This window comes from Balaenoptera physalus (genome assembly GCF_965194825.1).
Source record: "Balaenoptera physalus genome assembly, chromosome: 3".
NCBI lineage: Eukaryota > Metazoa > Chordata > Mammalia > Artiodactyla > Balaenopteridae > Balaenoptera > Balaenoptera physalus.
Genome location: NC_138890.1, coordinates 94,732,386 through 94,757,113, shown reverse-complemented (window position 1 = coordinate 94,757,113; position 24,728 = coordinate 94,732,386). Strand labels below are relative to the sequence as shown.

Genomic DNA, 24,728 nt, shown 5'->3' with positions numbered 1-24,728 from the left:
CTGGTACATCGCCCTCTGCATTTTCATCTTGTCTATCTTTCTGTAACTGTGGTTTTTGGTCCACAGGCTGCAGGATTGTAGTTTTTCTTGCTTCTGCTGTCTGCCCTCTGGTGGTTGAGGCTATCTAAGATGCTTGATGGGAGGCTCTGGTGGTGGGTAGAGCTGACTGTTGCTGTGGCGGTCAGAGCTCAGTAAAACTTTAATCCACTTGACTGTTGATGGGTGGGGCTGGGTTCCCTCCCTGTTGGTTGTTTTGCCTGACTCAACCCAACACTGGAGCCTACCTGGGCTCTTTGGTGGGGTTAATGGCAGACTCTGGGAGGGCTCACACCAAGGAGCACTTCCCAGAACCTCCGCTGCCAGTGTCCTTGTCCACACAGTGAAACAGAGCCACCCCCCGCCTCTGCAGGAGACCCCCCAACACCAGCAGGTAGGTCTGGTTCAGTCTCCCCCAGGGTCACTGCTCCTTCCCCTGGTTCCCGATGCGCACACTACTTTGTGTGTGCCCTCCAAGAGTGGGGTCTCTGTTTCCCCCAGTCCTGTCGAAGTCCTGCAATCAATTCCCACTAGGCTTCAAAGTCTGATTCTCTAGGAATTCCTCTTCCCGTTGCCGGACCCCCAGGTTGGGAAGCCTGACGTGGGGCTCAGAACCTTCACTCCAGTGGGTGGACTTCTGTGGTATAAGTGTTCGCCAGTCTGTGAGTCACCCACCCAGCAGTTATGGGATTAGATTTTACTCTGATTGCGCCCCTCCTACCATCTCACTGTGGCTTCTCCTCTGTCCTTGGACGTGCGGTATTCTCCTTGGTGAAGTCCAGGGTCTTCCTGTCAATGATTGTCCAGAAGCCAGTTGTGATTCTGGTGCTCTCGCAAGAAGGAGTGAGAGCACGTCCTTCTACTCCGCCATCTTGGTTAATCAGCTCTAATTAATTTTTTAAAATACATATTTATATAGCAGAAAGAAGGAAATAGTAAAGACTAGAGAAGAAATAAATGAAATATAGAATGGAAAAACAATAGGGAAAATCAATTAAATTAAGAGTTGATTTTTTTTAAAAAATCAACAAAATTGACAAACCTTTAGCTAGACCAAGAAAAAGATTCAAATAACAGAAATCAGAAATGAAAGAGAAGATATTACAACTGATGTCACAGAAATAAGAAAGGATCATAAGAATCTACTATGAACAATTTTATGTCAACAAGTTGGATAACCTAGAATAAATGGAAAAATTTCTAGAGACATATAACCTATGAAGACTGAATCATAAAAATATAAAATATCTAAACAGACACAGAACCAATAAGGAGAGCAAATCAGTAATCAAAAACCTCCCAAAAAAGAAAATCCCAGGACCAAATGGCTTCACTGGAGAGTACCACCAAACACTTAAAGAAGAATTAATACCAATCCTTCTCAAACTTTTCCAAAAAAATTAAGAGGAAAGAATACTTCCAAACTCATTCCATGAGGTCAGCATTACCCTGAAAACAAAATCAGACAAAGATACTACAAGAAAATTACACACTAATATCCCTGATGAATAATGATGAAAATTCATCAACAAAATACTAGCAAACCAAATTCAACGACATATTAAGAGAATCATACATCATAACCAAGTGAGATTTATTCTGGAATACAAGAATGGTTCAACATATGAAAATCAGTTAATGTGATTTACCCCATTAACAGAATGAAGGACAAAAGCACATGATCATCTCAATGCAGAAAAAGCATTCAACAAAATTTAGCACGCTTTCATTGTAAAAACACTCAAGAAACTGATAATAGAAGGAAATTACCCCAACATAGTAACAGCCATATATGAAAAGCCCACTGCTAACACTGAACTCAATGGTGAAAAACTGAAAGCTCTCCCTCTAATATCTGGAACAAGGCAAAGACACCTACCTATTTTTACCACTTCTATTCAACATAGTACTGGATATTCTAGCCAGAACAATCAGGCAAGAGAAAGAAATAAAAGGCATTCATATTGGAAAGGAAGAGGTAAAATTATCTCTGTTTGCAGATGACATGATCTTCTATTTAGAAAATGCTAAAGACTCCAAAGAAAAAAACTGTTAGAACTAATAAATGAATTCAGCAAAGCTGTAGGATACAGCGTCAACACAAAAATCAAGTGTGTTTCTTCTTTTTTTTTTTTTTTTAAAGAAATTCACGTTCTTTTATTTATTTATTTATGACTGTGTTGAGTCTTCGTTTCTGTGCGAGGGCTTTCTCTAGTTGCGGCAAGTGGGGACCACTCTTCATCGCGGTGCGCGGGCCTCTCACTGTCGCGGCCTCTCTTGTTGCGGAGCACAGGCTCCAGACGTGCAGGCTCAGTAATTGTGGCTCACGGGCCCAGTTGCTCCGTGGCATGTGGGATCTTCCCAGACCAGGGCTCGAACCCGTGTCCCCTGCATTGGCAGGCAGATTCTCAACCACTGCACCACCAGGGAAGCCCTCAAGTGTGTTTCTATACACTAACAATGAGCAGCATGCAAGGCAAAGACTTGTACACTGAAAACTCCAAAACATTGCTGAAGGAGTTAAAGAAGATACAAATAAATGGAAAGACATACATGCTCATGGATTTGAAGACTCAATATTGTTAAAATGCCCTTAATACCCAAAGTGGTCTACAGATTCAATGCAATCCCTATCAAAACCTCAACCGAATGTTTTGCAGAAATAGAAAAATAATCCTAAAATTTCATATGGAATCTCAAAAGATCCCAAATAGTCAAAACAATCCCAAGAAAGAAAAATAAAGACAGAGGCTTCACACCTCCTGATTTCAAAATATATTACAAAGCTATAGTAATCAGAACAGTATGGTACTGATATAAAAACAGATATATGGAACAATGGAAGAGAATAGAGATCCCAGAAATATATTCTCATAAATATGGACAAATAATCTTTTACAAGGATGAAACGAATACACAACAGGGAAAGGATAATCTTTTCAATAAATGGTGCTGGAAAAACTGGATATTCATGTGCAAAAGAATGAAGTTGGACCCTTTCCTTATAATATATACAAAAATAACTCAAAATGGATTAAAGATCTAAACATAAAACCTGCAACAATAAAGCTCCCAGAAGACAACATACAAAGAAAGCTTCATGACATTGGATTTGGCAATTATTTTTTGATATGACACCAAAAGCATAGGCAACAAAAAAAATTAGAGAAATGGGACTACATCAAACTTAAAAACTGTACAGCAAAGGAAACAATCAACAGAGTGAACAGAAAAACTATAGAATGGGAGAAAATATTGGCAAACCATGTATCTGGAGTAGGGCTAATATCCAGAATATAGAAAGAACTGCCTCAACTCAGCAAAAACAAAAATCTGATTTTAAAAATATGCAATGGACTTGAATAGATATTTCTTCAAAGAAGATGTATGAATGGCCCACAAGTATGTGATAGGATGCTCAACATCACTAATCATCAGGGAAATGAAAATCAAAACCACAATGAGATATCACCTCATACATACCTATTAGGATGGCTGTTTAAAAAAAACCAATATGAAAGTTCCTCAAAAAAATTAAAAACAGAAATACCATACAATCTAACAATTCTGCGTATATATTCCAAAAACATTGAAAATAGAGTCTCAAAGAGATATTTGTACACCTATGTTAATTGTAGCATTATTCACAATAGCCAAGAAGAGGTTGAAGTAACCTAAAGGTCAACTGACGGATAGATAAAGAAAATGTGGTTTATACATACAATGAAATATTATTTAGCCTTAAAACAGAAGGAAATACTGTTATATGTTACAACATGGAGGAGCCTTGAAGACATTATGCTAAGTGAAATAAGCCAGTCATAAAAAGACAATTACTTCATGATTCCACTTATATGAGGTGTCTAAAGTAGTCAAACTCTTAGAAACAGAAAGTAGAAGAATCACTGCCAGGGCTGGGGGAAAGGGGGAAATGGCAAGTTGTTGTATAATGGATATAGAGTTTCCGTTTTGCAAGACGAAAAATTTCTAGAGATACGTTACACAACAATATGCATATAGTTAACATTACTGTATTATACACTTAAAAATGGTTAGGATGGTAAATTTTACATTATGTGTTTTATACCACAATTAAAAAAAAAACTATATGTGGAAATAGTAGTATGGTTGTCATTATAAGTTGTTTTTTGAATTATATTTCAAACAGCAAAGATAAAATGTGTATTTTAGATATATTTATATGTATGCATATGTGCATATCAGTCACATTTACATATTTTAAAAATAGTTATTACAAATTAAATATATATTTATAAGCTACAGTATCTACCCAATAAATATTTTATACAATGTAAAACAGAAAAAAAAGAGAAAAAAAAAACAGCCTACCTTTTCTCAAAAGTACTGTTCACAGAGGCCTTAATTAAGGGTGCTCCTATTGCATACCCCAAAGCATATCCAAGTATTCCTGCAGCTTCCACAAGGCCTATAAAATGGATACTGAACATCAAACAACTAAATAACCCAACTTTGTTGTAAAAAGATAAAAATTATCTCACTGCAATGGATTATTTCTGAAAGCTTCATGGAATATTCTATTAGTCTCCAAAGAAACACAACCAATAGGATATTGAGAGAGAAACAGAGAGACAGAGACAGAGACAGAGAGTTAGAGAGGGAGGCAGAGATTTTAAGGAAGTGGTTCATGAAATTGTAGGGCTGGCAAATCCAAATTTGTAGGGCAGGCTGGCAGGCTGGAAATCCAGGTAAGAGTTAATGTTATAGTCTTGAGTCCATAATTAAGTCTTAAATCTACAGGGCAGGCCAGCAGCATGGGAAAACTCAGGCAGAGTTTCTACACTGTAGTCTGGAGACAGCATTGCTTCTTCTTTGGGAAACCTCAGTGTGTTCTGAAAGGCTTTAATTGATTGGATGAGGCTCACCCATATTATGAAGGGTAATCTGCTTGATTCAAAGTCTACTGCTTGTAAATATTAGTCACATCTAAAAATTATCACAGAAACATCTAGACTGGTGTTTGACCAAACAACTGGTTGCCATAACCTAGCCAAGCTGACACATAAAATTTATCATCATACATATTATTCAATGCACATATTAGAAAAACTCAGATAATTTTGTAATTCACTGTACCTTATTTAATCTATATATTAATGTAATATAAATAAATATACATATATTTAATACAAATTCAACGGATCTTATTTCAGTTTAATTTGTGGTACTAAAGCAAGATGATACTCTAACATAAACATCACCTTTGAATCCTTCACTTTAGCTGCCAGGGTGGCAGGAGGTAGCAATAAAGTAAGCTACTCGCTGTAGTGTATACATGTGTTTTAACTGCTATTCAGTAGAACCATATGTAAAACAAACAGATTTGTTGCCACCATCAGCCAACGGTAATGAATGGCTGCAATTATTTTCTAAAAACAAACATAAATATAAATATTATCTATTTTAGTTTATTGACATGACTTTCCTTACCTCTGGTGGAAAAATTATTATTTTAGTGAAAAATGTTATTTTCTGTTAAGTCACCTTCACAATAAGTATGTAAAAACAACTTTAAATATTTTTCCAAAAATGATAGTTAGATAACCCTGTATAAGAAGATGATCTACCAGGACCAGAAGCTATTACAATATAAAGAGGTACAGATTACTGTACTCCAGGGCTACTTATTGTGTGATACACTAGCATGAAATATTATAAAGAGAGGATACTACACTGTAGTTAATTAAATAGCACATCACTCCTCTCCTTGATAGGATGAATGAGATTATGTTTTCATTAACTTCAAAATATCAAAGCTCCCCCAAACGATTGTGTTAATGTACGTAAAGAGCTTAGTACAGTAATGATTATTTCAGCACCACACTGAATCTTGCTCTAAGGAAGCATAAACAATGTTTCTATTCCCTTATGGACATTATGGCAGCAACATCCCACTATATCCTTGATCTTAGCCAAAAGGCCGAGAAGTGATACCCCCCAAATCCTTAAAGTTAAAACATACAACTACTCGAGCAATTTAATCTGGTAATTTGAGATTTTTTTTCCTAGCGAAATGAACCGCAGCCTAAATAGGTTGATAGGATGAAAATATATAAAAATCATATTAGAAGGGGAAATAACTTGCCTAGATAAATACCAGCTGAGTGTGTGGCAACGCTGTTATAAATAAAGGTTATTCCAAGGACATAAAGAGGTATAGCTGCTATTCCCTGCACACTCTGCCCAAGGATGAAGAAAGTCATATATTTTGATCGGAATGATAATGAAGCTTTCTTGCAAGCCTTGACCATCTTCATTTCTTGGCAAATATCTTTTGAAAAGATAATTATATTTTTGTTAAACGAGTCAAAAGTTAAACATACAACAAATATGCAGTATCTTCTATGAAATGTTTTACCTTTTATAAGCTATTTCCACCATTATGCTTTTATTTTAGTTAACACTCATTTATATTGAATGTAGTAGTTCTATAATCAATCATGTTCTCAGAAAAAAAGCAACGATAAAAGAAAATTTGTGGGAATACTGGAAAATATGCGCATATTATATCCAAATATAAATGTGTATGCATGATTATACGTATATATTACTTATGTGTGCATAAGTATATATATACATATATGTATATATGTATATACACACACATACACACATATTCCTCTTAAATTTAGCATCTGGTACCCCTGAGTTTTGACCCCAGGGTAAAAGTATTTCTAATGTCCTAAATTATCTGAATTACTAAAGATTACCTTCTGAGTTTAGTTCTAGATCCACTTCTTCAGCAATCTTCACATTAACTTTGTGTCACTAAATAGTTTCCCATTTTAGACCCACTAACTTCTAGAATACAGGTGCATAAAGACAAGGCATTATACAATAAAAATTTCTCTCTGTTAGAGTTACTCATTATATGGTAATGTACTAGATTTTAAATTCCCTTTAGGTGACAGTGTATTCCTTATGCTTTTTCAAATTCACATGGTTGTAAATCAATAGTAAATAAATGTTTGTTGGAATTACATTTGTCATTAGATTGGTAGATCCACGTAATGCTAATTAGATCATTCTGACTGTCTATTTTGATTGGAATTTAACAAATGCTCTTAAAATATTAGTGGAAAACTGGTAATAGTATAGATTGCAAAATAGTACACAAATGGAAATTTTCAGGTGGTTCAGTATCCACAGAGAATGAAACTTGATCCCACGTCAAATGGGAGGAGGTCTCTAGAATTGTGATCCAAAATACTGATGATTCAATTTTACATAGACATATTAACTTGTGGTGATATCAGTATCAATCTGATATTTCCAACACCCTAGCTTCTTAGTTCCTTGAACTCCTCTCCGTTCATGTACTTGTATTCCACTTACCCTAGCTACTCATTTTAAACTTTCGGAAACAAAAACTACAAACCTTCCCTAATTGTAAGCATCCTACACTCAAACTCTCTCTATTTTTCCAGATCACTCCTTCCAGTAACCCAGTTGCTACAATCCTTAAAACTCACCAGGACCTATAATCAATCCATTGATCCTGCTCCTTTTCACTATCTCAATGTCCCCTTCATCTCCTTACTTCTCTCATTATCATCTTAACACTTTTAAATCCTTTGTTCTCTTTCATATCATGCAATCCCTTAGTAAAACTTCAGCCCTGGTCAAATTAAACTCTTCTCCCTACTCTACACCTACGCTTTCAAAGTTGAATGAGGCTGGAGGGAAACACACAAAGATGCAAATCTCACTTTGAATGAATGATTATTAAACTCAGGTAGGTCCTTCACCCTCCTGATAATCAAGTACATCCCTAATCTACTACTCTTGTCTCCTTCTAGAAAAAAAACATTCAACTTGTTTCCCTTCTCCTAAGGATCATGGTCCTGAGATTCCTGCTGCCCAACATCTGAAAACAAATGTCTTCTACCAGTAGGATAAAACTAAGCTTTTAGTGCCCTTCTTGAAATTATAGTCCAAACAAGGGATTTTTTAAAGTGAAGAAGGGCACTTGGATCTTGGGACTCTCAGCCTTCAGAGCGGTGAGAAATAAATTTCTGTTTTTTAAACCACCCAGTCTATGATATTTTTGTTATAGCAGCCCAAACTAACTAAGACACGAGGAAAATCAAAAATCTTTGTTGTGAATTATAGAAGGGAACTGAAAAAAAGATCAGGGGAATGGATCCATTTGAAAGTATAACTGAGGTTGAAAGTAACAAATTCACTGTGGGACTAAGCTGCCCTCTTGTGTGATTTTTCTCTAAAACACTCATCAGCAGCCCAGGTATAGATACAAAAGAAAGGTATACGGTTGGATCAAAAGTTTTCCAGACCAGGAACAAGAAAGGACAATGGGACAGAGAGCTTAGTATAATGATTAGAGTATATCTGAAATATTCTAACATGTCATATTAAGGAACATAAAAGAAGCTACAAATGAAAGAAAGTAACAACAAGGAGAATCTGATAAAGGGAGAAAGTAGACGTCAATACACTAAAGGTTCCAATGAAAGGAAAGAACTGATGTTTCTTTATATAACTGAACATATAACTGATGTTATATGAGTGAGTTAGAAGAATTAGTGGATATAATCAGACAGTGAGATAACAGATATTTAGGAAGTTCTTAGTAACGTGACAGTGCACTGCAACCATGGATATGTTGGGTGTTCAATTATATGAAGAGATCTAGGAACTAAAGATCAGAGTGTGATACAACTGTTTGCATGAACTAGAGGAGAAAATTGGTTTTAACTTCTCAAGGATTTGGTTTACTATGATTTCTACATGTTAGTTGATGCATAGGGACTTAAGACCAATTTGTCATTAGTACAGAAAACTGAGATGGGGTAGAGGGGGCAGAGAAAGGGAGTGTAAGGTGGTGATAAATGGACTGCTCCAAGGTTCAGGCCAGTCATACAGGAAGATGAGTATGGCAGGTAACTAGGGAAAATAGAGAATAGAATAGGAGAGATATTCAGAAAAGAATAAGAGAAGGATCCCCCCCCCAAAAAGGATGAAAGAAGAAAATACAGAAATTAAAAATATATACATACATAAACTGAAGTGCGTACATAGAGTAGAAAATTAGTTATGTAAGAACTAAACTTTTCAACAAAATGAGTGAAATATCTGCATAGATGGGTGTATGAAATAAGCACTTCTACCTGCAAAGACCATTTATTTACTTTATTTCTGCTTCTCTAACAACAAGCATAGGGTTACCCAGTAAATACACTGAATGGTTGTTGTTAGATAAATTACGTGTTCCTAATCACAAGCAGAAAATAAAATATGCAGAATCTAGACACTATAAAGACAACACAAAGGAAGAAAGACTGTACTATTTCTACTCTCATTACTCCTGAGTACTCATCAAGCAGCATTTTTAATGTCTCAAGCAGTGCTTCCTAACTTTTCACCCTTTCTGACCAGAACAGGGTTAAGGGAAGAATAGGAGTAAAGTGTTATCCATTCCCTTCTTCCCATAAGTCATCTTCTAATTCAATTAGCTGTCCATTATACAAATATAATAAATATATTACAAATATATTCTACAAATTAATAAATGTATTTATTCTACATATAGTCTACAAATATAATAAAGATTATAAATATGTGAATATTATATATTTCATAAATTATATGATATATATCATATACATATCAGTATATTATTTATAATATGAATTACATAGTATATATTGCTAAATATCTTAATATATTATATAAATTATATTTAATATGAACTATTTTTATTTATATTGTAAACACACAGCATAAACACACATCACAAACATACTTTTAAACATCATAAACATGTATATACACACATACATACATATAGAGACATCCTCATGCCTTTTCCATCATTTCTTGCTAAAGCCCAGTTTAAAGTTTCCAAAACTGGTAAATGCATTCCAACACTTTTATAAGCCTATACATAACAAGAAAGTCCCTGACACAAAAGTGTCAGAAATAGTGCTATGAACTTCAAATAGCCTTTTTATCTACTGGGAGTAGCAAAAAATTGTGGAATAAATAAAAAAAAAACAATGAAGAAAGCAAAGAAGCCTCTAATCTTTCCAGATTCGAAGTCCTGTGTCAAAGGGCAGCACCCATTTTGAAATGGCAGAAGTAGCTAGAAAAGTTCTGACTTTTTGTGTGTGTCTGTGTAAGTTTGGTTATCTTTGTCTTTGTACTTGTGTATATGTGTGTTGAGGTCAAAATAAAGGGATCAATTTAAGTATACTGTGGAAGACATAAATCAAAAGATTTATAATATATATGAAAATTGATAAAAGAAAACCAATTTCACAAAATAATTATCCCAAATATTATCCCAAATATCATCCAAAATATTCTTTCATCTTACTAGGCCCATCTCTTAGATGAAAGGGTATATGATCATGAGAAGATGGGAGAATGACATACATGTTACCAGGGAGCTACCATTAGTTAGCTTAATAAACTTGATCATATAAATAGATATAGATGAATGAATGTACAGACAGATAAATATCACAGTCTATTTTAAGTTCCTAGAGCCAATGGTTTAAATGAATAATGATTTGATGTATGATAGTATCTTTTAAAACCTTACCTTCAGTTTCTACCGTCATTTTATAATTTCCACCACTAAAGTATGGAAAAGCAAATAAAAGTGATCCAGATCCTACTAAAAAGGAGGAAACTGTAATCCATCCTAGTATGTTTCCTTTCCCTCCATAATATGCTATAAACACTACTACCAGGCAAGATGAAATATCATAGGTCAATGACAACACTAAATTCTCAGTGGTTTTCAGATGATTCTCTTTCTGAAAATTGTCAGTGCTCAGATCTACAAGACCAAACACAATACCTAAAATGTAAAAAGAAAAAAAGAAAGCAATAATATGCATTAAATTATCTTTATAAAGACAAAATTGATCATCATTATAATCATTGAAAAACAAAACAATTTGCAATGACTTAAGTTTATTTTACATTACTCTGAATGTTTAAGATCTATAAATACATAATAATTCTTTTTCTAAAACACTAATAGGTCTTAACCTCTATGAAATATTTGCTAATTGAATTTTTGTAACTATTTTTAAACTATATGAGTAATATACTGAAGAATATGCTCTTTTTAATCATCTCAGTACTGATCTTTATTTTAATTATGATGTTTCAATTATTAAAAAATGAATAAATAACAATCTAATGAATATTTGTTTATCTCCCATCCAGAATAGGAAATAAAACATTATCAAAATAGTTGAAACCCAACATGCACTCCCTAAACACATTCTTCTCTCTCACTCTATAACCCATATCCAATATTTGGAGTTTACCATTTCTGAGCCGTTTTAACACTATTTTTGACAACGTATATATACATCCTTTAACAATATAGAATATAATTTGTCATGTTCTTGAATAGTAAGTAAATGGTATCATATATGTGTATTTCTATAACTCAGCATCCAACTGGGAAAAATAAACATACTGAATATTTGAAACAGAAAGAAATTGGTATCAGTGTTGGTTACAAAAGTAATACATTTGTTGGAGTGAAAAGAAAAAATAGCTACTAATCAAAACTCATGATATAAATGCCACTAAAGTTGCTGGAGTAGTGACAGCTACTGCTGCTGCTACTGCTGTTGGAACTGCAATCACTACCTCTTTGTAGGAAGCCAGGACCCACACACCTATTAATGCTATGAAATTTAGCTATCTCATAGTCACCTGCTGTTTCTGCTGCTCTTACAGTTGCTTGAGCCAGTGCCCATGAACACTGTACTGCTGCATCATCCACTGTTGTTGCTGATGGAGCTTTATTTATTCCTGTCTATAAATCCAGGAGCCTTCACTTACCCAGTATTGCTGCTGCTGCCAAAATCATCACCAGAATAGAAAGAGAAAAAAGAGAGAGGCTTCCCCCTGCCCCTTTTTCAAATGTACTGCCACAGCCTCTTACTGGCAACACCTAAGTGGAAGCCAGCTGGCAAGGAAGTCTGGTAAATGTAGTTTACAGGCTGCCAGTCCCCTTGGAAATAGGAGTGAGTCCAGAAGGGCAACAATGGAGTGCATGGCCAACAAATAACTTGAAGAGTTCACCCTCTGGACTACTTAGGACACATTTTCACCCTTCTTCCCATATTTAAACTTCCATACCAAATTAATAGCAACATAATCATGCTTCTGCCAAACATGTTGCAATTATCATTCTTACAAACAAAGATGTTCTCACTTTTTCCCCAAAAAGGGAGACACACAGTCCAATCAGTCACCATATCCATTTCAATGTAATTTTAACCCTTCTTCTAGTTGAATCACAAACCTGAATGGGTTTTCTTTAACATAAAAATTAAATTGTAAGGTATAAATGGTATAAGTAAATAAATAATTAAGCAAAGATGTAGGCCTAACTAAATCTGTGAGGGAACTGTATTGCAGAAGAAACCATAATCAGACCCAGAACCACAGCAGTTTAACAGACCAAAACCAGCAAGAAACAAGATATAGAAACTTTGCTGCACCTAAAAGCATTTTCTTCAACTCTCATTTTTTTTTTAACATCTTTATTGGAGCATAATTGCTTTACAATGGTGTGTTAGTTTCTGCTTTATAACAAAGTGAATCAGTTATACATATACGTATGTTCCCATATCTCTTCCCTCTTGCGTCTCCCTCCCTCCCACCCTCCCTATCCCACCTCTCTAGGTGGTCACAAAGCACTGAGCTGATCTCCCTGTGCTATGCAGCTGCTTCCCACGAGCTATCTATTTTATGTTTGGTAGTGTATATATGTCCATGCCACTCTCTCACTTTGTCAATTCTCATTTTAAATGTGGCCAAGGAGGATATTGGCCAAGGCAAGGAATGTCCTGTCAGTAACTGTGTCCGTCTCTGGGGTTGGGGTATTAATTCCTCTTCTAATTCAGGAATATTCTGTAGAGACAAATTTGTAAAGTTATCTTCCACAATACTCTTCTATAAAATAGTAAGGGAAAGAGGAAGAGAAAAAAATTAAAAATTGAAATACATACACACACAAATGTATATATGTTTGTGTGTGCGTACACTTAAAACAAGAGAAAAATGCATAGTTGCTACAGTTTTTATGTCTCTAAATGGTTATGAGACCACAGTTGATATTTATAACTTCCTCCTTCCAAAATTCACCCTCTCTTCTTCCTCTTGATCTCAGATAACATATATAGGTTACTATCATAAAGCATATGCCTCACTCTACAGGACAGTACCCAAACTTTTGACTGTTGTCTCCTAGCTGAAGCCTCATCTGAGTCTTCAATAGGACATTAAAATTATCTATAACGCCAAGAGTTTCTGGTTATTGAACTCTGTAGTAAGACCAGTGAATTCCATGAACATGAACTTCTTGATGTACTTCTTTTGCTGTAAAACGAGTTCCTTCGTTAAAAGCAATGTGATACTACATAAGATGATTATGATGGTGTATGAGGCATTCATTAAGTCCAATTATAGTTGTTCTGGCAGAACTGTGGTGATAAAAGAAGAACCCAGATCTAAAATAAATATCTATTTCAGTGATGAGAAATTATTGCCCACTCTATAATAGAAGCAGATAACATAATCAACCTGTCTCCAGATAGCTGGTTGGTTTCACTAGGGAATGGAGTTATTTCCTGGATTGTGTTGAATTTTCCTGGTGGCAATTCAGGCACTCCAAAATGCAATAGCCAGATCAGCTCTGGTGAAGATAAAGCCTTGCATTCAGCTCTCATATAAACTCTTATCTTTGATGTGATTGTCACTATAAATATGAGCCCATTGAACAAGACATACAATGGCAGAGGAAAGAGGCTGATTAATATTCACAGGATAGTTGTCTATCTACTTCATTATTGAGAGCTTCCTCTGCAATGGATTTCTTTTGGTGAACATTCACATAGGATAACTTTGCCCATTCAGAGACACATACCACTTACCCAACCCTTTCCTAGTCACCAAATGGTCAAACCGTTAGTCAAAGGCAGCCTGGTATCTAGGCAATACAGACAATCAGATGTACTCTCCAATGTTTTGCCCACTGGAAGGACTTCCTTTTTCCTCTGTTTTTCAGGGCTATAATGCTTCATATAGCATTATACTACAGCAGACTTTCGTCTTCCAAAAACCACAAGTTCACCAAAGATTATGTTTTTTCTTAGTAGTGGGTGGTAGAAATGAAAAACTTTTCCTTCATTTGAGAAGAGGTAGCCCTGCATACTCCATACCAGTTGGTCCCTAGAGACATCACTGAAGTGGCAGGCATATTTTGGGTGTATAAGATATTATCTCCCAGGACAGATTTTACGTTAGTCATTCTGGGAAGGCTGGAATCTGATTCTAGCTATGAGTCTAGTAGCAATAAGGGATGGTAGGGTGGGTCATGAGGGCAATCAGCATTCCCTTAACTCAGGTGAAGTAAATTCAGTGTCTCCAAGCAAGGAATTGCTTCTTTTTGAGACACAGCAGGAATAGTTGCTCCTACTGGGAAAGGAGGTTCAGGATTTCAGAGTTTACGATTGTTGGATTCACAGAATTCCACCCAAATGCCTTTGTCCCAATTCTCAGGGTTCCACTCTTCTCCAATCAATGCCCCAACTCTCACATAAGTGATCTCATAAATTTATGAATTCAACTTATGTTGTAATTCTGAAAGTGTGAATACGGGTTGGTACTGTTCCGGATATGCAGTATGTGCCTAAAAGTGATAAGATTCTCACAGAACCATCAGAAAAGCTCATGCATTTCTAATCATGCCCTAAACTTCTCATTTTCTTTCTGTGAATTTTCCAGTGCAGTGAGAAGCAATCAACTCCAAAATCTTTGTAGTCAAAAGTTCCACCTTAGGACTCAATTGCAGAAGCTATTTGTCTCCCAAAGTCTTGCCTCTAGTAAGAACTTTATCCCAGGCAACATTTTAAATAACTCTTTTAAGTCACTACATGCCACTGACTTCCAGTGTACCATTTTCCACAGGCACAAATATTGCTTTTTTCATTGCTTTCAAGCCCAATCAGGTCAGATAACCAATTCCAGATTCCCATCTTTAAGGGTTGTTTTGTTTGTATTTTTCCTGGTTCAATGCCTGGTATGGAGTACTACATAAAAAATCATATAATTTTTGTAATTTATAAACCAACTAGTTTTATTACATTAGTGAAGCTAAAAATTTAGTCAAAAACTTTTAAAATATCTTTATATTATATATCATGATATTTACAAAATAAAGGGATATTATTCTCGTTATACACTCAGATACTTTAACCAATTTTTTAGCCATACTTACCTCTAATAAAATGTTAATTCATATTTTTTCTGAAGAATATATTTTAATATGATCTTATCTCTAATTGTTCTTATAAAATTAATTCTAATTCAGAGTTGCTTTTTATAGTTTTGCAGTAAAGAGTTAACTCAGGCCTGGGTTGCTCAAAAAAAGGCCTGTCTTCAAGACTGGTCTTTGGTTGGCTCCTGGGAGATGACTCTGAGCCCTTGGAATATTCTGCCATATAAGATTGCTTTTATATGCTGGAGGCCTTGAGCCACACAGTCCCATTTTGGTCAGACAGTTTATGTTAACAACATGATTTATGGTGAATGCCTTCTTTGTTGGGTGTGAGGGATGGGGTAATAGAATCTGAGTAGCTGAGGTCAGTCACACAGATGCTACATGCCTAGAGGACTGACACCCCCTCAAAAACAAAAACAAAAACAAAAACCCTGGACACCAAGGCTCACATGCGCTTCCTTGGTTGGCAACTCTTTGCACATGTGTTATCACACGTTGTTGCTGAGAGTATTAAGCATATCCCTAGTATTAATTCCACTGGAAAAGGACACATGGAAGCTTGGCCTGGTTTTTTCTGGACTTTGTCTCATGTGCCTTTTCCCTTTGTTAATTTCAATCTGTATCCTTTCACTATAATAAATCATAAACATGAGTATAACATCTTTCTCTGAGTCCTTCTAGTGAATCATTTAGCCTGAGTGAGGTCTTAGAGATCTCCAATATAATAGTTAATAAATTTGAAGTTGTTAAAGCCTCCAAATGACTCTTTACTGCAGATCATAATATTTTCAGTGAAAAAACACTCTTTATAAGTGTGCAAGTATCCCATAAGCTCAAAGAAAACACTACTAAATAATGTCTTCAGTTATATTTTTGTACTGAAATATTTCAGACAAAATACTCAATTCAGAGAATCTTTCTTTGACAAATACTTTACAAGACAAAGATCTTTAAATAGGTTGTCTCTATGATTATTTTGAATGTTTCACCACATTTAAGTGCCCAAAGCCATAGGCCTCCTTAATTTCAATTCAATATATGAAAATGAATCATTGTAATTCACTAAATTAATATAATAAAAAATAAAAGCCACATGAACATCAAAATGCAGGAAAAGCATCTGACAAAATCTAACCCCCTTTCATAATAAAAACACTCAATGAACTAGGAATAAAAGGCAACTTCTTCAAATCGATGAAGTACATATATGGAAAACCTAGAGCACACTTAAAAATTTAACTGTAGAGGTACCGTATGACTGAGCAATTTCACTCCTAGGTATAAATCTAGAGAAATGAAAATATGTGTCCACACAAATGCTTACACACAGTTCCAGTTCCACATGTAAAGAGCTTAGAAGTTACCACTATGTCCTAATAAGTAACAAACTGAACAGACTGAAAAATTAACACTCTTCTTGAATACATAAGAGAGGGGAAGACACAGGGCAAATTTGAGAAGATTTTGAATTCAACTGTCATTATAATTCATCAATCCATACATTTAAATTTTGTGTTTGATTTCCAGAAATATCTGTTCTGTGGTTAAAAGAAATGAGAGCTTATTTCAGGGCTTTGATGGGAGCCCTTGAATTCTCAGACTATAAATTGAGCTGAGAGTTAACAAACCTAAGTTTGTCATTTTCTCTTCATAAGTGCTTCAGGGCATTCAAAAGATTCCATCCAACACCAGAGTCCTTATAGTCATCATTACTACCATAAGGTAAACTACAGCATCCACTCGGCTTTCAAGGTACATGCTTCATTTAGCATTTCATCCCAATCAAGCATAGGTGATAGCTTGATTAATTATGATACCACTACATGCCAAGAACTACTACCCATCTTCCACTGGCAAAGAGCTCAGCACTTCACTCAAGATTACAGGCATAACAAAACCAATCCTAAAATTACAATTTTATGAGTATATCTTCTGGGACTACTCCTGATACCAATTCCATAACAGTCTGAATCCAATCAGAAGAGAGAAACCACACAGTAATTTGAACAAGAAAAGTTTAATATAAAGAATTATTAACTATAACAGGAGATTCATGTAACAAGGCATTAGCTAGTTAGATGTAAAGAGAATGCTAAAGAATATAGAAATAGCCCATATAGGGAACAACCACTCCCCCAGGGCTGAAAGGGAGCACTCAAGGGCTAAAATTCAGACCTTGCTGAAGAGAGCATAGCCATGGCTTATTGAATGACCAAGAAGTCACTGTGGTGCCATGCTAACAAAACTGGCAGGAAATCTATACTCTAAAACTTTGCGGTAGTTCTCCTTCTATGTGCTGGGGAAAGCTCTTCATGGGGGATGCCAAAGGAAGCTGCCAGCCACTGAGTGCTTCTGGCCACCATGCACTACAGCAGAGGGATACTGGAGAAGATGCAAGCACTGCAACAGCCTGATGACAGAGAAACCTGTATACACTGCAGGAGCTTGCCAACCAAACACACTGGAACCAAGAAGTAAAATTTCCTGTGTAATGGCTCTCCAGTACCTTCTACTGTTAAAATTTAACATTGTGACAGCTGGTAACGAAAAATATTTAAAGGGCCCAGGTCCATTTTCACAGAGCAGGCAAAAAGGATGAGTTTGGAGCTGAGAGGCAAAAAGCTGATACTAATATTGATATAGAGAGGCAATAAATCGACAAACTAATTCTGAAAGAGTTTGTGTAGGCACCCAATCATACATAAACTCTTTCAGAAAAAAGAAGAGAAAGGAATGCATCCAAATTAATGTAATGAGGCCAGTATAAACTGATACTAAAGACAGACAAAAACATTCCAAGAAAACTACAGACCAATACTCTCATTAAAAAAAATTCTTAGCAAAATTTTGGCAAATTGAATCCAGCAATCTATTAAAAAAGATAATAGGCCAGCAATAAGGGTTTATCCCAGGAATGCAAGGTTGGTTAAACATCCAAAAATCAAAACCACAATATATAATGTTAATAGAATAAATAAGAAAAACCATATCATGGTCTCAATAGATACAGGAAAAAAAACACTTGATAAAATTCAACACCACTGATGATAAAAATTCCCAACCAACTAAGAGTAAAAGGGAACATCTACAAATTGGTAAAGAGTATCCACAAAAACCCTGCAGTTAACATACTTAATTGTGAAAGGCTAAATGATTTCTACCTAAAATCAGGAAAAATAAATGAATATCTCTTTTCAGAACTTCTATTCAACATTGTACTGGAGGTCCTAGTCAGTGCAAGAAAGCAAGAAAAAGAAATAAAAAGCATACAGACGGGGAAGAAAGAAGTAAAACTGTCCTGATTCACAGCTGACATGATCATGTAGTTAAAAATCCTAAGGAATCTGCCAAAAGGCTCCTAAAACTAATAAATTAATACAGCAAATTTGCAGGAGAGAAGACCAAAATAAATAGATACACCATGGTCAGGCATCAGAACACTCAGTATTGTTAAGATGTCAATTTTCTGTAGAGGATGGACTTGAGGACATAAGGAGGGGGAAGGGTAAGCTGGGACAAAGTGAGAGAGTGGCATGGACATATATACACTCCCAAATGTAAAATAGATAGTTAGTGGGAAGCAGCTGCAGAGCACAGGGAGATCAGCTTGGTGCTTTGTGACCACCTAGAGTGGTGGGATAGGGAGGGTGGGAGGGAGATGCAAGAGGGAGGAGATATGGGGACATATGTATACATATAGCTGATTCACTTTGTTATATAGCAGAAACTAACACAACATTGTAAAGCAATTATACTCCAATAAAGATGTTAAAAAATATATATATAGGCTTAAGCTGATTGCAAAATGAATCTTTCATTGGGGTCTGGAAAATCTACTCTCCTAGCAACTATCTTTCAAAAAAAGAAAATTATATATATATATAAAATTCTAATTTGCTATTTGAGGTTTCCAGTAGAATGACTGTTTTGAGCAATAGTAATTTCTTTATTCTTTCTTATAATAAATCAAAAGAAAAAAAAATGTGAATTTTCTCCAAACCTATAGAATCAAAGAATACCCAACTAAAATCCCAGTAAGTTGTTTTACAGAATTAAACAAATTGATTCTACAATTAATGTGGAGAGGAAAAGTACCTAGGATAGTCAAAACAACTTTTAAAAAGAACAAAGTCAGAAAAGTACCTGATTCCAAAACATATAATAAAACCAGAGTAAACAATGCAATACAGCATTTGCATAAGTTAGACATATTAGTTCAATATAACAGAATAGAGAGGCTAGAAAAAGACTCTAGAGATTAGAATTTCAACAACAGTGTCAAGGTAATGCAATGGGTCAAAAGACAGTCTGTTTAATAAATCATGCTGGAATAAAGTATCCATATGGAGAAAAATGATTTTTGACCCTTTCCATACACACACAAAAAATTCATTCAAAATGGATCAGAGATCTAAACATAAGAGCCAAACCATAAAAATTCTAGAAGACAACAAAGCAGAAAATCTTCATGACGTTGAGCTAGGCAATACATTCTTAGATAGAAACCAAAAAGAATGAACCATAAAAAATTAAGAAACTGGACTTCAACAAAAGTGAACACCTTTTTCATCAAAAAGGCACCAGTTAGAAAATGAAAAGGCAAACCACAAGTTTGGGGAGAGAGAGGGAGAGGGTGGCAGGCAGGCAGGTATGGCCTGAGTCTGGTCATAAGGAATGATCCAAAAAACCCATGTCAAAGTTCAACATAGAGAATGAAAGACCCATATACTTTAAGACTGGCATGGACATAAGAAACAGGGAAAGAATGAGGAACTGTTGCAGATTAAAGAGGAAGTCTAAAGTACGACAACTAAATGCAACATGTGTTCCTGGATAGAATTTTGGACCAAAAAGGAAAAGGAGACAATATTGAGACAGCTGGCAATATGTGAGTGGGGGTACGAATTCATAACATGATGCTGGTGTCACACTAATATTCCTGACTGGGAGGGGTGTAAGGTGGTTATGCAGGAGCATGTCCTCACTTTGGGAAGATGCACACTGGAGTATTTAGCAGTGATGTGGTACCATGTCTGAAAAAGTCTATAAGTATAGGAAAGAAAAGGTGAAGGAACAAATGTGGTAAAATGTAAACAACTGGAGAACCTGGGTGAAGGGGAGGCAGGAATTCTTTGTATTGCCTTTGCACCCTTTCTGTATGTTTGAAATTGTTTAAAATGCAACAATAAATAAATGAATTGATAAATGGAAAATGAAGAATTCATTTATGAATTCATTTAAATAAATTCATAAATTCATTTATGAATGAAAGACTCAGTATTTATACCCAAACTGTGCTAATGATCTGTATGAAGTCAGTTAATAAGCAGTAGAGCTAAAAACCATTCACTGCAACCACTCGTTAAAAACATTCACTGGCTGCACATTACCCACCGAATAGGGGGATTATATTGAGATGATGCTTGTAAAGCACCTGACTTATTAACCCAGTACATTGATGGGAAGTAAACAACTTTTAGTATCCTTTCAGAATTCTCAGTCTGGTATTTAAAGACCTCCATAATGTGGCCACAATTTGTCTTTTTCTTCTTTTTTAATTTACTTATGTATTCAATACATATTTATTGTCTTTTCTGCCTCAGTCCCTATATTAGGTCCTGGGGAGACACGATGAATAAAATAAATATAATTACCGGTTTTGGTGGTTAGGTGAAACCATCATCCAGCCAAACTTGTCACTCACCATTCTGAAACAAGGCTTTCCTGCATCTGAGTGTTTATTTACCAGAACACTCTTTCATTCATTTCCTTATTCAATAAATATTCTACATCCCCAGCTATCACTGTACCTATTTGTCAAGGCATAATTCAAATGCTTCTTTCTCAAAGAAACTTCTTTGATGATTTCTCAAGACAAACTGATGACTATTTATTTGTTCCTCTCATATAGTACTTATCATATTTAGCCTTTTTATTGAAGTTACTTAGTCACAGCATTTTAGAGCAAAAAGAGATCATGTTTGGCAAACTGCAATATCAACCGTGTAAACAGGATGGTAAAGAATCTAGGTGTAATGGGAGTGGTGAGGGCTGTGGCCAAGTAGAAAATATACGCCTCCTCTAAAGGCATTCAAATTCACACTCTTCTTCAAACTGTGTGGGCAAAGATAAACACCTCTGAGTTTGGTTTCTCTGATATAGTTTGAGGTACCACTCCACCTCTTCAATCCACACATAAGGAAACAAGATCCAGGAGACAAGTGGCTTGGCCAGTGTGTCTCAAAATTGTGGGTAGAAGCAGAAACAACCTGGTGATCACAGATACTGTTTTCGACTTTATTTTAATCTCCCAAGTGATTCAGCCCTGAATGACGGAGCTTCTCAGGGCTGGTGACCAAACAACGGTTCAATGACTCAACGCCACCCTCCCTCCATCAGGCTATCTGGAGGCCAGGCCCTCTTCGCACACGGAGGGGGGATTATGTCCATCAGGTGCCTGATGAGGTGAAGTAAACCAGGCGGTGGCCCGTTTAACCTGCTTTGATTGCAGACGTACCTTGAGAACGCTGGAGAGTACCGCCACACGAAGCGGGGCCGCCACACCACACGTGGCTCCCCACGCACCTCGTCCCTCTTCCGCCTCCCCAACGTAGGCAACCCTCTGGCGCCCCGCATTGGCCCGCACCAGAACCACCTCTCCTCCACCCAGCCCCACCTCAGGCTTACATTGAGAGGTGACCAGGATGCAGAAGAAAATCAGGAAGCAACGGATGTTGTTAAAACGCTGACAGCGGGGAAAAGCCATACAGCCCAAGCCGCAGGGCCCCTCCAAACTCTCTTTCTGTTTTTCCCGTACCTTCTCGATACTGGGGGCCGTGGACCCAGCCTGGTCTCTTTCCCTTTTTTTGAAACTTCCGAACTTGATCAGGCTAGCTGTAAAGATCCTGAAGCGCGGGTATTTTCCCCTGGCTTTCCCGGCCTTGGCCTCCGAGGGCACGGTGTTCTCGGCAGGCTGGGCCAGGGCAGCCCGGGGCTCCACTTCCACTAGGGCTTCTTGCATGGCTCCGCCGCGGCCCGCTGAGGCAGGGGTCGTGGCTGACGCTGGGCGGCGCAGACGGGGCGGGCCGTGGGCTGCGGTTCCCACAGGCGCGGTGCGGCCTGCTCTCCTTGCTTCAGCGGAAAAGCCTGCCGGGCACGGACGTCGGGGAACTGGTGGCCACCCAAACCTCCAGAGGGAACGTTTCTCCTTGGGCAGGAGGCAAACGTCCCGCGGGGAGGCTGACAGTTGCCCTGGGAGAGCTTACAGGGCTGTTTCCTTCTTTGCTTCCACGTGGGGAGGGGGAGGGGGTGGAGCGAAAGCTAGTACGACTAGATTCTGCTAACTGCTCACACAGGGGCCGCCGGAGGAACTCTAATGGAAAGGATCCATTAGATATTTTGATCCACTAGCATCAAAGGATGCTACTACTTATTTAATACTTTCTCGTTAGGAAGCAAGGAAAGAGAAATGTTCAATGATGGGACAGTAGAACTGTCTCCCAGTTTACCCAGACTTATTTTATCGTGGTGTTTTTTGAACTGGATGATCTTGCTAGAAACAACCTGAAAATTGTTAAATGACCAGGAGAAATCAGAAGACATGAAAAAGAAACTTCCTTTCCATTAGAGTAGGGTTGTTTTTGTACCTGGGAAAGTAAATCACTTTCCCATTCCCCTATTTAGGGAGGAAAATAATAATCCTTTCTGTTCTTAACTAGGGATAGAGTTTCCAGGACAATAATTTCTATGTGTAAAACACTTCACTTAGAGGAGCAAATGGATGAAAACCAGCAAGATGAAAAAACAATGTACTTTCCCAGGCACAAAAATCTTTCTGAAAAGAAAGAATGTAAGAGAATATTACCAGGATATGAAACGTGTGTTTTTATGTAAAAATGCAATTTCTTATTGGTTTTCTTTTCTTAGGCAGAAATACAAGTTACTCAGGACATATGTATGGGGAGGATGACTTTCCAGGAGAAATGAAACTATCTTTCCTCCCCTGGATTAGACGTTGTGTTATCAAAAACAATCCAGCTCTTCAACAAGTTTTTGTGCTGCTAAAATGGTACTGGGGCTGGTAGACCAGGGGAAAAAAATCACTGAGAAGAACTGCGGAGGAAGGTACCAGAGACACCACCATTGACCTGAGGCTGGGCTTTCTTCAGCAGAGCTATATGCCCATTGGTGAATGGAAATGTTATTTTGCCTATACTAAGAAACTTAATTTGTCAAATATATGTAACTACATACAGAGGAACAATGCCCTAGTTTTCCCATGTTCATCATACTCAACTAGGATTCTCCCTTCATATTGCTTCCTGACATTAATAAGCATAAAGGAAACAGAAAGCCTAGGAGGTAGGAAAGGGGTTGGACTCTTATTCTTGTGCTTTGGTACCAGACTGGGCACTGCCTGAGAGCAGGATGGAAAAGATAGCTCTGATCAAAATAAATGGTACTAGTACTTTTACGTCTACTCAAAATACAGAGAGCCAAACTGAATGTTACCCCCACTCTAACAACAACAATAACCAAAGGGAAAAAGCAAAAAGAAAGCTAGATAATTTTTTAAATTATCACTTTTTTGAGCCCAAAGCAACCAGGTGAAATGATTCCAAGGATACAAACACCTTGGAAGAAGGATGAGACTCACAAACTGTTTCACCTTTGGCAGAGCACAGAAGGAAGAAGTAGCAACCATAAAAGAAGACAGGAAGAAAACACCTGAAATTTTAATGAATACGTAAAGGCTAAGTGAGGCTAGCACAACAGTTTAGAAACCTTAGGAACCTCAGACACAAGGGGAATCTACACCCACTTACCAGATCTTTGTTATTCAAAAGAATAAGTGTGCTCTCCTCAATGAAGAAAGCATTTAATGGTGATAGGTTGCCACTAAGGGAGAAGCAGGAATACTCGCTCATCCTTGTACCCTCCAGCTCTGTATTCCTGACGCTTTTGGAATGCAAAGCAAAAGCGGTTCTGCCTCTGAGATTCCTGCCCCCTAACCCCTGGTAAAGTTTAGATGTTACAGGGAGAGGGACAGAACAAAAGCCATTTGTCATTGAGGGAGGGGCAGGAAACCATCCTGTCCTGTGGTCCACCCAGAAGTTGGCTACCACCAGAAGAAAGGGTAGAAATAAAAACTATCTTCCAAAGAGGGAGGGACAAGAACATCATTCCTTCCCAAGGACTGCCACCAAAACAAGGCAAAGTCCAACCCTTGAAGCTCAGGCACTCAGGGCCTAAGATTGAGACTGGACTGGGGAACTTAACCCCTGCTTCCATTATGAGTTTTGCGTGAGTAAAAAGCAATAGCATTCCACCAATATAAGTGGGTCATGAGAGGAAAGGGAGACCCAATCTTTGGTGC

The 24,728-nt window shown here is 37.0% G+C and overlaps 1 protein-coding gene across 1 annotated transcript in view; it reads right to left on the bottom strand.

Moving 5' to 3' along the window:
- Positions 1 to 23,868, bottom strand: part of SLCO6A1 (solute carrier organic anion transporter family member 6A1) — a 108,699-nt gene extending 84,831 nt beyond the window's left edge. The window contains exons 1-3 of the mRNA XM_082455534.1: positions 22,040 to 23,868; positions 10,640 to 10,900; positions 6,161 to 6,346 (exon numbers count right to left, since the gene is read on the bottom strand). Coding sequence (XP_082311660.1) covers positions 6,161 to 6,346; positions 10,640 to 10,900; positions 22,040 to 22,373 — 781 coding nt within the window. The 5' untranslated portion in view covers positions 22,374 to 23,868. The remainder of the gene's footprint in view (positions 1 to 6,160; positions 6,347 to 10,639; positions 10,901 to 22,039) is intronic.
- Between the last annotated feature and the right edge of the window lie 860 nt (positions 23,869 to 24,728).